The sequence below is a fragment of the Falco punctatus genome, assembly GCF_963210335.1.
Source record: "Falco punctatus genome assembly, chromosome: 3".
In the NCBI taxonomy this organism is placed as follows: domain Eukaryota; kingdom Metazoa; phylum Chordata; class Aves; order Falconiformes; family Falconidae; genus Falco; species Falco punctatus.
In genome coordinates this window covers 5,118,111-5,133,575 of record NC_137582.1, presented here as the reverse complement: position 1 = coordinate 5,133,575, position 15,465 = coordinate 5,118,111, and the positions used below count along the sequence as shown (strand labels likewise).

The 15,465-nt window shown below is 37.2% G+C and overlaps 1 protein-coding gene across 11 annotated transcripts in view; it reads left to right on the top strand.

The window, feature by feature from the left end:
* Window positions 1–15,465, top strand: part of TRAPPC9 (trafficking protein particle complex subunit 9) — a gene marked incomplete at its 5' end in the record, with an annotated part of 509,504 nt that overhangs the window by 73,299 nt on the left and 420,740 nt on the right. For all 11 annotated transcript variants that reach the window (XM_080377735.1, XM_080377732.1, XM_080377736.1 and 8 more), the window contains 3 exons: window positions 2,637–2,763; window positions 4,349–4,481; window positions 10,554–10,717. In XM_080377735.1, the coding sequence (XP_080233861.1) occupies window positions 2,637–2,763; window positions 4,349–4,481; window positions 10,554–10,717 (424 nt within the window). The remainder of the gene's footprint in view (window positions 1–2,636; window positions 2,764–4,348; window positions 4,482–10,553; window positions 10,718–15,465) is intronic.

The window sequence follows — 15,465 nt, the reverse complement described above, 5'->3', positions numbered from 1 at the left end:
GGGAATGGTTCATGTGGAGTTGGTTCTGCTTCAGAGTAGGGAGGTGGGTCGGATAATACTTAGGAGTCCCTGTCAGTTCTGTTTGTTTACATTTTGCTATAAGTGGTACTAAACAAGATGTTGGAGGGGCTTTTTTGTCATTGATTTTTTAGGACTTTTAAGTCCTTGAATTTAGTTAAATACTGAATAATTCAGATATATTTGAACATTTGGCCAGTGATACTGAAGTGATACTTCAGTGCTTTTGGGACTGAAATAATCTTACATCCCTGTCTATACCTGTTTTAAAAGTGAGTTTTGGAGTGTGTGTGGCATCACCTTTTGTTCATGTTCTAAGATTTGCTTCAGCAAAAGCAGAGTGGTTGTTATGAAGACTCAGGCTAAGTCAGTATTAAAGTGTGAATGCTCACCCCATTCCTGTGGAATGAATCCCACTGAAAGGATTCATGGTCAGTCATATGCAATGAACTATGTTTCATCATATCTAAAATCAGTTTTTATTGGCTAGTTATTGAAGTAATTACTTTGATAGCCTTATCCTGAAATATTGTGAGGAGTATTTCACCAAGAGTGCGAATACGGCCTGTTTAAACTCCCAGCTACATAAACATACCTTTTTGAAATGTAGTGATCGAGCTTGCATTTATGAAGTGGGAATCAAAAAGGGTTAGTGCTCTGATAGGCTGCATGGTGAATATAGAGGAAGACAGAAGTAGGTTTTTACTTACGTTTTTGTGGATTGTTTCTGACAGCTGAAGTCTCTTACGTGAAACTGGGAGAAAACTACAATTCAGTAGAAATGAGGGTTTGACCCAGCATTTTTTTATAATTAAATTGATGAAATCTGATTTTGTTCAATAATAAGGAATTGGGTGTTGTATCAACAGTACTGAGTCTACAAAGAAGAAATTTCTAGAATGAAGGATTTTACAGCTTTTGGGTATATTATAGTCTTGATGACATCAGATCTTTGGTAGGAGAGGAATCAAGAGAACCTCACAAAGGTGTTCAGTTTGCTTTCTGGTGTGTTTAGAACTTTGCTGTTAAAAATCTTAGTCGCAAAGCATGTATTTAGTTATGTAGAATGTACATAAAGATAGTTCTTAATTTTCCAGAAGGCACACTGCTTTCCTGGGAAGGAATAAATTCTGGTAACGGCTTTTAATTTGATTGGGTTTTGACTGCTGGTAGGTTGATTTTGGGTAATATCTAGGAATTGCTTGAAGAAGACTTTTGCTGGTGGTTACTCCAAATGCAAATCAGGCCATTAAAGACTTAATATATATGACAGGTCAGGTTGCGGTCACTGGCTGAGTAATTCTGGTGGTGCCATTTGTGTTTTTTTAAGTACTTGTTATACAAGTATCAATTTTCCTAATTTCTAATTGGAATTAGAAACATCAGATGGCTAGTCTGCCTTTTACAGCTGACACGAACATTAGAGGTGCACCATTCAAAACCCAATTGAATTAAAAACTAGGCAGATAGAGATGTTTTCAGAGGGAAGCAGTGCTGGTGGTGTGGCACTGTGCAGCTAGCATTGCTGCTGCTTAAACTCCTTGTTCAGTCCTCAGTCTCTTAGTGGTTTTTGGTGGCTCGAAAAATGAATTTTTTCATCTATCTTTACTTTTTTTGTAGGGTTTTATAGTTCATAGCGTGTACCTTTTTCATAGAGTTTTGAGTTCCTGTGAAGCTTTCTCATGGAGTTAAGGATCAATCCAGCTGTACTTTCTGCATTAATTGATGGAGATATTTAGATGGTGTCTTTATTAAAAAAAAAAAAAAAAAAAAAAAGTAAATCTCTGTGTATAGAAAAGCAGCTGGTAACTTAGACTTACGTGCTTTACAACATTACATTTCTTACTTGTAACAGTATGTTCTGTGTTCAAGCATCTTAAATTTATTAACCAAGGTTAAAATAACCCTCAGTCTGCTAAGTACAGTAATGCTGTGTTTAAAAAGTTTGTTACATAATTATTTTCTTTCTGCTTAATTTCTTTTGTCCCGTGTTTTAAATACAGGATGCTAAAAGATGTCCCTGACACTAAAGGAGTAAATCATACAGTGCGACTGCGGGCATGTAGGCTTGATAGAGGATCAGTGTAGCAAAATGAATGCCTTATTCCAACTCATTGAAACATTAAGGTTGGATGGTAAAGCTAGTCTTGCTTTATTATCTGTAAATACTTTTTTTTTTCCTCCCCATAGATAAATATTTTCTACCCAGGAACTTTAATTAAAGCTAAGAAGAGCCACTATTGATGTTTGATTGCCACTGTCCAAAATATAAGCAAATATATAAGTAAGGTCACAGGTACAATTAAATTAGGTACAAAACACCAACATGCAGATATATCACTGGTTATTTTTACTGTGCTTGGGTATAAATTTTTATTTTTCATACATTGTTCCCACCTGAGACTCTGAAACACATTGAATACAGATCTTGCCATATTTCTAGATGCATGCTTCAGTCACTGGAACTTAAAAACCAAAATAACTGCTACGAGCAAATTGGAATGAATCATAAAAGTTTGGGTGATACAATGCAAGACATTAGAATTTTAAGTATATATCATAAAAATGTTAGTGTATATCATAAGTGGATTTATCTGTGATTCTCTTGACTTTTTCAGGGTCTCTTGACAACAGGAGTAGAATTTGAGTCTCTTCCTGCAGCTCTTTCTTTACCTGCAGAATCTGGTCTCTATCCAGTAACTCTTGTCGGTGTTCCTCAAACTACTGGTCAGATCACTGTCAATGGTAAGCAGTATCTTATAGTCATTCTCTTCCTAGTGAACAACCATGTGTTTTACATCTCTGTGGATTATGTAAGTTTGTATGTCACGTAAGTATTTGCCACTCTGAATTCCTCTGGGTAAGGAAAAGAAAAACCCAAACCCATAAATGTTTTCTATACTAGACTGCATTAAAAACATAGCCTGATAAATCACTTGGTTGCAACAGCAGTAATGAACACATATTTACAGTATCTTCTGTATGAGAGCAAAAGGATAATGAACTCAAACTCCTCTTTATTAATGCTTTCATTTGGAAAGCTTCTGAGGAGGATTACTCAAATTTTTTCATGAGAATGCAGAAGATAATCTTGCAGTTAGTTTTTCTTAATTAATCGTGTTCATGTAAGATTACAGAAATTTTTTGCAGATTTCTTCTGTAGAAAGGATTTAGCCAATGTGTGTAGTCTGTTGCAGTTGAGATATCATTTCATTAAGAAGCCTAAATAACGTTGTGTCTGTAGTGAGTAAAGAGAAGTAAAGAGCTTTTGTAGAAAATGAGCAGATCAGTCTCCTGGAAAAGGAGGGATATGTGAAGATGATAGCTTTAGCACATAGTAGGGCTGAATCATCTTACCAGCACAATTTTAGGTACATGTTCCTGGAATACAGAGTTACAGGAAAAGAACCATTTTAATAAAGCTAAACACCAAAAGAAGATGGCTTTGAACTGGAAGAAACTGTTCTGAGTTTTTCTTAAGTGCTTTTCTGTCTGCTTATAAAATAATTCTTAATTTGATTTTTTTTTCCCCTCTCAGAAACTATTTCAGTAAATACAGAATAGCATCAAAACATTCAGAGCATTTATGCTGTAGTTGTCTGCTTTTAGTTCCACATGCAAAAAAAAATTATTGCAAGTAGAGGAATTGATTTTTGTACCTGGTGACCGTTTGTGTGTCAATGTATCAAATTTTCCCTCAGATATAGTTTATATATATTGCCTGGTAAGGAATTGTTGTAGAGGTGCTTCCCTACTAAATTGAACTTTCAGAGGATAAGCTATGGTCTTTTATGGCAGATGTCTGTGTGTATGCATGTGTACTTATTTTTTCCTAATTCATTTCCTTTAGGATTTTTTTATCCTTTGCTTCTGGATACAGTTGAGACTCTTTCCTATAAATGCTTTTTGGAGGAAATAGGGAACTGTTAACATATGTTGAAGGGTAATGAGTTTTATGGGGACCAGTGGATTAGGTGATGTGATATAAAATGCTGGTCTACACTATGACTTGTGATGTTGATCTTGTAAAGGATTCTTACCATAATGCATGATAGAAATCATGGCCTTTTTAAAATTTATTTTATATGTCACAGATACAAGGGCATACATGTGTTGTTTGTATGCTGTCGTGTAGTTATAAATGTTGTTTAGGGCATTTGAAAACCTTTTACATATTTTTGTGTGCTGAGAAGATTCTGCTGTAGAGAAGGTGGTGGGTGGTTTGGGTAGCAGAAAGACTGGTGAGATCTCGCTAGTAAGCTTAGTACTTTTCAACTTTTCAGGAAACAGAAAAATTCACAATATAGTGGTGTTTTCTTCTAAAAATCAGGTTACCATACTTCAGTTTTTGGAGTCTTCAGTGATTGCCTTCTGGACAATCTGCCAGGAGTGAAGACCAATGGCTCTACTGTCGAAGTGATTCCAGCTTTGCCAAGGCTGCAGATCAGTACCTCCCTTCCAAGGTGAGAAACTGAAGTAAATGCTGATTTTATTTGGTTGTATCTAAACGTTAGTCACATGCTGAATAAAAACTGCTTTGTCTGAGTATATATTCAGTGCTTTAGTAAACTAAGACATAGACTATACCTGTGCTATTTACTTTAGAACATAAAGCTAAGTTTTTTTGTTTTACTGCTTGAAACCTCAGGATTTCATAGGTAATATTTTGGGATTTAATTAATTGAGGGAATGTAATGGTTATTCATTATTAAAGTCATACTTTTAAAATAATGAATCCTTTAAAGGGTAAATGTTCTAAAATTTTGAAGTAACGAGGTAGTCCGTGGAACAGTGTAGGTTGGAAAGGGTGCCTCTGGAGGTCATCTGGTCAAGGATCTTGCTCAAAGCAGGGCCTGCCTTCAGAAGTGATATGACTTAAATGTTAGATCAGGTTGCCCAGAGCATGATCTAGTTAAGTTTTAATTATCTCCATGGGCAGTGTTTCCATCACCTCTGTGGGAAATCGGTTCCAATATCTGACCACACTCTCAAAAGTAAAAATCACCTCCTCTTCTTTTTTTTCAAACTGAACAAACACAGCTCTCTGAACCTGTCCTTGTATGTCATGTGCTCTAGCCTCCTAATAATTTTGGTAACCTTCTCCTGGATTTGCTCTAATATATAAATATTTCCATTGTTCAGGAGGGGCCCAAACTTGATACCGTCCTACAGAAATGTTTAAGAGAATACATACAGAATATGTTTAAGACATACAGGAAGAATCAACTAAAATTACTTCCTTATACACTCACCAAAAAAGATGCAGTAGTAGTGTGGGGGTTTTGTGTGGCTTTGTTTTTTATGAAGCATATGGCTGACTAATTCCATGATTTTAGAGAGAGCTGGTAAGACAGTGATTCAGTTCAATCTTTGGAACCTTTAAAGGTTCAAGAGCATTTACCCACTAAGCTGCGTGTTGGTCACTGTATTTCAGAGTCTCACTATTGATCTACTGTCTTGCAAATAGCTGAATAGCTGTAAAAGTAGGGGTGTTGTTGTTTTTTTTTTTTTTAAATGTCTTTTAGCTATGGATCAGGAAACAACCTTTTGTTACTTGTTACCATATTATATACGTCATACCTCTTTCTGTTCTATTAATTGGACAGTTTCAGCTCCATTTGTGATCCCTGGTAGGATGGTCATCAGTATCATACGACGCAAAGATATATATGTGTGTATATACATGTAATTTTTTAATTTATGTTGTTCTTCAGTATGGTTTACTTAGCAAAGCAAAGGAATCAGTTTGGTTGTGACTTCTCCATGCTGAACTCTACTTTTCTAATGTGGAATGGACTGTGTTGATGGCATCATATTAGAAAGATGTAAAGTAGTATCCTGATGAAGACAGCAGAATAACAAAATGCTGCAATTGAATTACATGTTGGTAACTTCCCTATAAAAATTCTGCTAGCTGTGGAGTGTGTGTGGTTTGGCTGTAATCAAAATTAATATTGGCTAGCCAAAGTTATGCATATATTAAAGAACAAGATGAATTTGAAATACTGAGGGAATTGCAAATATTCTTAAATGAACATATCATGTATTTTTTGTGGATATATGTTCAGCTGATGCTGTGAAACATTAATGAGTTCTTCTTTGTATATTGGTGTATATTGCCTTTTTTGTTGGTGTTGAATTAGTTTCTTCAGATGCTTTAGTTTGCTCAGTCTCGAGGCCTGTGATATCCTGGGAATACAGATGTGCCTCTGGCTACCTTACACTATGCCAGAGGTGACTCTATTTACCATCATTTATGGCTTCTCCCAACCTCTATGATATCAGCAAATTGCCTCCTGTGATCTTGTCAACAGCATTTATCCTTTGGGTACTCTGGAGGATGATGTGCTTCTAGAAGACATGGTAAAGAAATGAAAGAAAGAACTTTCTTGATTTGCAGACTGCAGGATAAAATCTGAATCCGATTTCTGTCCTTTTGTCTTGCTGATTTGCTTTGCGTTTACATTTTTGTTGATATCCATCTTACCAACATTTGATGATCTATTTTTGAGAGTCCTTTCCTAACACAGCACAGTAGTTTTTATAGCTGATTGTCTTTGGAACTTTCTACTGTAGTGGTGCTGATGTTTCTTAACTTTTTACCAAATGTATTTATTTTTGAAGTATTTTGAGATAATCTTGATACTGTTTTTCTTGCCTTGCTTTTTTTGTAGGTGAGACTGCTGGTACATAGGAAATGTTTTGTTTGAAAGGTTAATGATCTATAGCTGTCAATAATTTCTTCAGTAGTTAATTATCTAATAGTAATTTTGAGGTGATAGTCATATTGGCAAGAATAATTCCAGGCCTTTCTAGGCATACCATAATGTCTTGCTAGAACTGTAAAATTTTTTTTTATTGATCTGTGTTATAGAGGGTCAACTTAATAAGCTCATTTTAGCAGGAGCTGCAATGAAGCTTGCTGTGGGTTGAGAATGACTTTGTCGGTATATATTATCATCATTATATTATATGTATTTATAATTATGCTTAAATTTATATGTATCATATATATAGTATGTAAAATAGTACATTATTGAGTAAAACAGTCTTGATGGAAAAAGCCTATAAAGAAAGAAAATGGAGGGAAGAAAATGACAGATTTATAAATAATGAAAGACTTCTAATATGGATGACCTTAGACAAATATCACTTCCACAGGAACCAGAAATTTTTGAAACTGCATGCTAGTGTGCCAGGTATTAGGTTGCTTGCTTTCCAATATACTGAAATAATTTGTAATACTTATACACTCAAAAATTTTTTGTGGGCAAAGAGGAATGTATAAAGCTAAGAATTTGACACTTTTATGTTAACAGCCTAAAATACAGGAATCATTAGTGCAGATGCAGTTATTACAGAAGGAAGAAAAAGAGAAAAATATTCAGAAGAAGAATCACTAATAAATACACTTAAAATTATTATCCACACAATTCCCATTTTCTACCTGTTATCCTGGTGATATGTTCACCCTCCCACTGCTCCTCTGGATTCTAAGATTGGCCTTTTCAATATGGTGGTACAGCATCTGGAGACCTTCACTGGGAGGAATGTGATGTTGATAATTGTTTTTCCTATTCTGGAAAACACTTGAGATAATTTTTGTTTGCTAACACATTTTAATGCCTTGTACTTTATTAACTCAAGCTCCATGTTACATCGAAATTCAATATATGGGATGCTTTTTTTGTATATTGGATTCTTGTTTTCTTTGTTACCCCTGAAAGCTCTTCTTGTCCAGTTCCAGGTCTGCATTTCTTTGGCGGTTAGTGAATTGTTTATAGCTGTGGGGCGTGCAGTGCTAAGCGTGTGCCCCACCTCTTATCATCCCATGCCAGTAGTCCTCTGCATTCTGTGCCTCCCCTCTGCAATGGCTCTGCTGTCATACCAGTCCTGTGTTTCTTTCACTGTGTTAGCCATAAATATTTCATTCTACCTAGTACACTTTCTTGTTACTACTACCTGTGTAAAGTTATGGTTGTGCCATACAGAGGTAACAGAAATAAAGCAATAAATAGCATAGCCACCAAGCCAGAAGAAAAATTGCTGCAACAGCTACAATAAGTCAAACCAAATTTGCAGGCAGATCAGGACAAGTTCAGAGCAGGCATGGAATCAGAATGGTTTGTCTTGGACAGTTGGACAGTCTAGTCCAACCCCCACTGCTATAGGGTTCCACTGGATCAGGTTGCTCAAAGCCCCATCCAACCTGGCCTTGAGCACTGCCTGGGATGGGGCATCCACAGCTTCTCTGGGCTACCTGTGCGAGTGCCTCACCACCCTCATCGTAAAAAAAAATCTCTTGCATCCAATCTAAATTGGCCCTCTTATTTTAAAACCATTGCCCCTTGTCCTATGGCTACAGGCCTTGATCAAAAATCTTTCTCCATCTTTCTTATAAGCCCTCTTGTAAGAACCAAAAGACCGCAATAACGTCCCCCTGGAGCCTTCTCTTCTCCAGCCTGAACAACCTCAACTTTTTCCACCCTTCTTCACAGCAGAGCTGTTCCAGCCCTCTGGTCATTTTTGTGGCCCTCCTCTGGACCTGCTCAAGTAGGTCCATGTCCTTCTTATGCTGGGACACCAGAGCTGAAGGCAGTACTCCTAGTGGGGTCTCACCAGAGCGGAGTAGAAAGGGAGAATCCCCTCCCTCGACCTGGGGGCAATGCTGCTTTTGATGCAGCCCAGGGTACAATGGGCTTTCTGGGCTGCAAGCGCACATTGCTGGGTCATATCTAATTTTTCATCCACCAATATCCCCGTGGCAAGCCTTAGTCCTAAGGCCTTTCCAGTTCAAAACAAGGCTGGTGGCTATGCAGTTCTTAAACAAGAATTGAGATGGTTTTTAATTTAAGAAGCTGTATCTCAGAAAAGGACGTGTAACCTGAATTAGCTTGGGCTTGTGTTTCAGATGTACATTTATACAGTAATTGAAAATACCATTTATTTGGTTTGTTAGTATGCAATACCTTGATACTTTTGTCTAAATGTAAGGGGAGAAAAGAAATTCTTTCTTTGCTGTCGCTCCAAATGCCCAAGCTTCAGAGTGCTGCAATGATAACTGTACATGACAGTAAATTTTAAACATCAAAAAACGTGTGTGTAAGTACTTGTTGTCATAGATGCATTCTGAAAGACTAAAATCTGCTTTTGTTTGTGGAGGCTGCTTATCTTGTGCTAAAGAAGGGTAGGATCAAAAGGAAGGATAACAGAAATACCTGCCAAAAGAAGTTACTGAACCTGGGTTTATCAACAGATTTATTGGTCATTAATCTCAGAGCTTTTGCCCTTGTATCCTTGATGCCTTCTGACCACTCTGCATTAGCATGAAAAATACAGTCAGAAATTGAACCTCTGCCCATCTGTCTTGTTCTGCAATCCTCCTTCCCTTGTTCATGTTCTAAAGAGTTCATTTATATTTGCAGTTTCACCTTCCACAGAGTGATTTTATTCCAGGATCCACTCCTATGAGGTTTATGCCCTCTGCTGTCCACTAAAATTGCATTCTCTCAACTCCTGTATTACTACTTCCTAGCAAAGGTCAAGGTTACTGTTCAATTCTCCTTTATCCATAATGTGTTGCCATAGCACTGTGCATATCTGCCATTTCAGTAATTGGCTGCTTTGACACATTTGTTACTTTAAACTGAAATGCTTGATACTTATTTAAATAATTTCTCATGTTTCTGCAGCTTTAGATACCCGTGCATTTTCTCAAAGAATAATTTTTGTTTCATCTCAAAGTTATTTTTACAATATATATTGCTCTGCTAAGTATATCTTACCTCATATTTCAGATACTGTGTATGATCCCTTAAGAAACCAGTTTCTGGATCAGCTGTGTAAAACGGTGCTACTTATCTGTCATTAAAGATGTCTGTCTTCATTCTGCATTTATCTTATGTTGGTGGAGTTTGGGAATGCCTAATAACATAAGATAATGTATCCCCGCTTGTACAAAGTTTTAACCTTTTCTGAGGTTTCTTCCACTGGTTGACTTCATTTTCACTTCTGTAATCTTTATGTGCTGGTCAGAGCACCTTACGGACTTCAGGATCTTGCGGAGGACTGTCACCCTCGTTTCTTATGTAGTGCTCAACTTCTTATTCTCCTCATTTTTATTGTTTTTTATTTTTGTGTTCAGCTCTTGATACTCATTGTTACTCAACCCCAGTGTACAAACACTGGTAGCTCAGATAGCACTGTTGTCAAGTTTGCTCATTCTAACGACCTGGTCTTGCACTTTTTCTCTTTTCCCTTTCTTACAGTTTTTGCAGCAATTCTAAACAAGCTTTCAAATTTAGGAATACATATTTTATATTGTTTGAAATCTGACTTGTCATGTGCATAAATTATTAATGTTTGTCCTCGATGGTTATAAAAATTACTCTGGTGAAATTAAGAATGGGAAATGGTATCTAGTATCATCAAGATTGCAGAGCAGTAGTTTCTGAGTCTTCAAAGAATAATTAGAGTATGGTAACTTGGACAGAATTTAATATTTTTATCATAATACTTTGTGTCACATTTTGTAGGTCTGCTCATACGCTTCAGCCTTCTACAGGGGATGAAATTTCTACGAATGTGTCTGTCCAGCTGTACAATGGAGAGACCCAACAGCTTATCATTAAGTTAGAAAATATTGGAACAGAACCACTGGAGAAACTAGAGGTCACAGCAAAAACAGTCAACACTAAGGGTGTGTATGCTGATTTATGTTTAGGAATTATATTGATCACTTTTTCTCCTATAAAAGGGGACTACTGTTACATTACTTTTAGGTCAGTTTAAATACCATAATCCCTGTTACGGTACTGGAATCATTCAGTTGGATTTTACTGTAGGAATATAGAAATGAAAGAGGATGTAAGAAAATGTAGAAAGAAAATGAAAGAAATTGTAGAACCATCTGTGTGTCAAAGGGTCACCTGCTTTTTGGAAATCTAGATTCCCCCATGTTACTTGGGGAAAAAAATCCTGAGGCAATGACTAGTAAAAAGCAAGAATCTTGAGTCTAAATTATTTTCTCCTTATGTCTAAATATACTGATTAGTTAAATTACCATTAGCAGTGATGTTGTCCTACTTGAGGGGGTGGAAGTAAATAAGCCTACTTCTATGTCATTCAGTGAGCAATCAGAAAAAAAACGGGATAAAAGACTTTAAAAATCAAGGCAATAAATAAGCTATGGGGAGTTAAAAGAATAATTGAAGGTATGGAGGAGATACAGTACATCTCTTTCTTCTACTTAGTTCTCCTAAAATACTCTGTACATGTTAGTAATAAAGTAGTCTGATAGGTGAAGATTGCTTTTGTTTTGTGATGTGTTTTACAGTTTTTGTTTTGTCCTCTGAGGCATCATTACAAAAATGATACTAACAGAATATTAACAGAACTGCAGATGACAAGGAAGATAATCCTTACTTATGATAAAATACCTTATTTTATTCTGTCAGTGCCAGAATATAAAGCAGTGTGATACCTCGTGATTTTTGTACATTTCAGTATTTATGCTTGTGATTTTTTTGTTTTGAGTATCCTCTTCTCTGCAACCTAAGAGAATAGGAGTTGCCAATCATCTAAGAATAGATTTTCTGTCTGAGACTTGTTACCAAAATCATTTTAGAAGCAGAAACATATGATGACTTACTGTTCTTATTTCAGTAATTCCAGAGTGCTTCTACTGTGCTAGGTCCTGCATGTATGGAATTGAGAGACCAAATACAACATACACGTTAAATGGTGGAGTTAATGTAATGGAATGTATTAAAGGGTGGAATATATGGGACTTTGAATCAGATGCTAATCAGACTCTAGAGTACATAACGTTATGCAGTTAATTGATTCAGAATTTTGAAATATAGTCTTGTCAGCTTGAAAGCCATTATCTCTCAGTTAAAACTTTTGTTAAAAACAATGGGGAAAAAGAAGAGTTGATACACTCAGCTATGAGTTCGGTAAAACTTTAATTTTACTTCATCCTTCATTTTCTTTCTGTATAGAAAATGTTTACAATGAAGCCTCTCTGTGTATTTAGATCTTACATGTTATTAAGCATGATAATAATTGTCTTTATCAGAAAAGGGAAAATTTCTTTTGAGTAAATTACAGATATGCATACTCAAAAAATGCAAGACTTAAATTGCCATTTTGGAAAACCAGAAATGAGAGTGAGTTTTGAGAACCATCAAATGATATTTGTTCTGAGAGTGTGAGAACCATGCCATCAGAATCATAGAATTGTAGAAATCTACGTGGGCAGGGACTTCTGGAAATTATCTTAAATATTAAAGCAAAACTTTGGATTCTGCTTGACAGGACCCTGGATAACATAATCTTCAGTTTCTTGCATTGTATCACAGAGGTGAAATGCCCCTGTATTTGGAAATCTATGCTCAAGATGAACCATGTTATTGGAGGACAAGAAGTATGACTTGTTACACGACGTAAAAAGTGTATGTGATGTAAAACACTGAAAAACACAGTCCATGGCAAAAGAACTGATTGTCCACATTAAGCATGTAATTATGTTATTTCAGATGTGATTGTGTGTAGGTCTTGCAAAGGATGGACCTTTGCCTTTTTTAATGGACTCTATTCCATTTTAATTATTACCATAAAGTTACACAAATGCATAAGGATGGACTCATGGTGTACAGTGTGACATTTGACGTGGGATTCTGGTGGTCAACAGGGAACTAAAGATTTATGATGTCAGTAGCTCATTTTGATCAGTAAATACTACGTGCATGGAAATAATGTGGATATGGCATCAAAACATCTGTAATACCAACACAAACTCTTAACTTGATGTTATATAGCAAGTTGAGAGCATATGCAGATGCTTATGAACTATCTGTAGTACGTTAAGAAGTTATCTTTTGGATATTCTTTACTACTCCTCAGATGAAAGGGGCCTGTGATTTAAACTTCTCAAGGTCTCCTTCAAAGCTGTTGGGCATCTTCATCTGCCATGACCACAGCTTGCCTGTCAACTCTGAGAGCCCAGGAGAGGTTGTCCAATTTCAGCCAAATACGAAGAGCTTTCAATCATTCTTTTGTCTCACCTGATTTGCTTCGGTTCTTGTAGTTTTGGCAGTTGCTCGTAAATCTTTTGCAGCTCCTGCCTGCCTGCCTGTCTGACTTCCATTTCTTTACCTTCTCTTTCTGGGGCCACAACTTTTAGCACAAAGGTGAATGCGGTAAAGGGCAAACATTCTCATTTTTTAAATTGAAATGACTGGGTGGGATTACCTGTTGCAGTGCAGTGACCTGACCTCCCTCCTTTGTTGTGTTAGCTGTAGCCAGTCACTTTTTTTGAGGAAGCCCACTTCTCTGGCAGTGTTTTCAGTGGTATTTGGTTGATGAGAGCCTCTGGAGATCAGGCTTGCAAACCTGCCTTCCCTTGCTTCCTCTTTTCTGTTTCTTTCAGGTGCAGCTCTTTAGCTTTTTCACTCTGGCCTTCAGATAAATGAGCAGAAATTGCAGCTCACCCTGTGCAGTTCGTAAAGGACATCACAGGGGTTTTGAGTCCTTTAGCAGCCATGCGTTATGGAACAGTTCCTTAGGCAAATCAGTAAAAGGGACTTGTCATGCTGCCACAATAAACATGTCTGTCATGTCTTTTAATGTCGCATTGCACCGCTGTCTACCAGGCGGTGGTATCTGTAGGTTGGACATCACACATACACTGTCAAGGTCAGCTCTGTGTCACCTTGTACTATCCCTCACCAGGTCAGATGGTCTGATACTTTTTTTAGAATGATAACATTTGCAAAGGGGGTTGCCTTTCCATCCTTTTTTTCTAGTCAGCTCTTGTCAGAAGCTTGTTATATCTCAGTTAGGGGGTACACTCTAGTGACAGGATAAGAGGAAATAGCCTCGAGTTGCATCAGGGAGGTTTAGATTGGATAGTATGAACAATTTCTTCAACAAAAGGGTTGTTGAGCGTTGGAACAGGTTGCCCAGGGAAGTGGTTGAGTGACCATTGCTGGAGGTACTTAAAAGACTTGTAGATGTTGTGCTTAGGGACATGGTTTAGTGGTAACCTTGGCAGTGCTGATTAATAGTTGGTGTTGATGATCTTGAAGGTCTTTTCCAACCTAAACAATTGTGTAATGCTATGATAACCCAACTATTTGATCCACTCAGGGGCAAATGTAACACCACTGTTTTCAAAGTTGAGGCACTGAGAGGAGTGTGCCAGGCATTTTTACCAGCCTCGCAGATGGTTAGGCTATAGTAGTGAGCATCAGCTGCATACACTGAATGAACCTGGATGGTGAAACAAAACCTCGCTGGTCTTTCTTAAAGAATACCTCTGGAATTTAAACAGAGAGAAATAAATTCACCTGTCTAGCTGTATTCTTTCTACGATCTTTGAATACATCTGCGTATGGTTTCAGTTGTTCAGCTGTGCCAGACCACAAATGAATCTACTTTGAGGTCCAGGTAACCCATTTTAAGAACGGCGAATATCCTGGAATAGATCCATGTACCTCTTTTGCCAAACAAAACTGTAAAATGTTTCAAATTGGAGCTGGGTTATGTTGCATAGAGAGTTGTGAATGCAGGTAGGCTTTTCTCCAGTTAGCCCAAATGTCCTTGTGAAGGTAGGACACAGAGTGCTGGTAATCTAGCCCCAGTTTAGCTGCTGTGGTTTTACTGTCCAGGTTTCTCAGCTCAAGTCTCTTCCCCTCTGCCCACACTGGCTGACAGAGATCATGATTTTGTATGATTCTTACTAACACTTTTTTTCAGCTCATAGGATAAATGTCAAATCATTCATGATTGTAGAACATTTTGTTTTGTCCTTTTAGGTATACTTGCTAATTGCCCAGAGGAAACTCTGCTAGATACATTTGCTTTGTAAAGAATGTAACAAGTCCTGCAAGTTCATTTCTGTCTAGCAGGTCTGAGTTAAGAATGTTCTGGATTGTCTCCTCAATTTGAAAGAGGCTGGTTTTCCCCAATCTCAAAATTAATAATAGGTACACTGCCTAAAAGCTGATGAAGTATTGGTACTTTGAATCCTGTATTTCTGTTGTGCACACCCCACAGTTCCTCATTTACAAAAAGGTGCTGGATACTTTGCAGTGCTAAATATGTAACTTTAATTTTTACTAGAATTTCTTGCAGTTGGAGAAGTTAAGATGTATGACTGCCAATGCCTGTGTGTTTGGAACCAAGAGTTTTTTGGAGGCCCTGTGTGTTCTGCTAGGAATGTATACTTCAGCAGGGGAGGCATCAAGAATCAGACATGCAGATTACCATAGAACTCTGAAGAACTTTGATACCTTGAAGCACATCAGATTTCTGTCACCAGGTGTCTGATCATACTTGCGTTTAGTGTACCTTTGTGCATGTTGAACTCAGAGATGTGGGGTACCCTGGTCTTACCCTTCTGTGCTAGTTGGAAACTGCTGGTGTGTTTGTATTTTGTGTCAG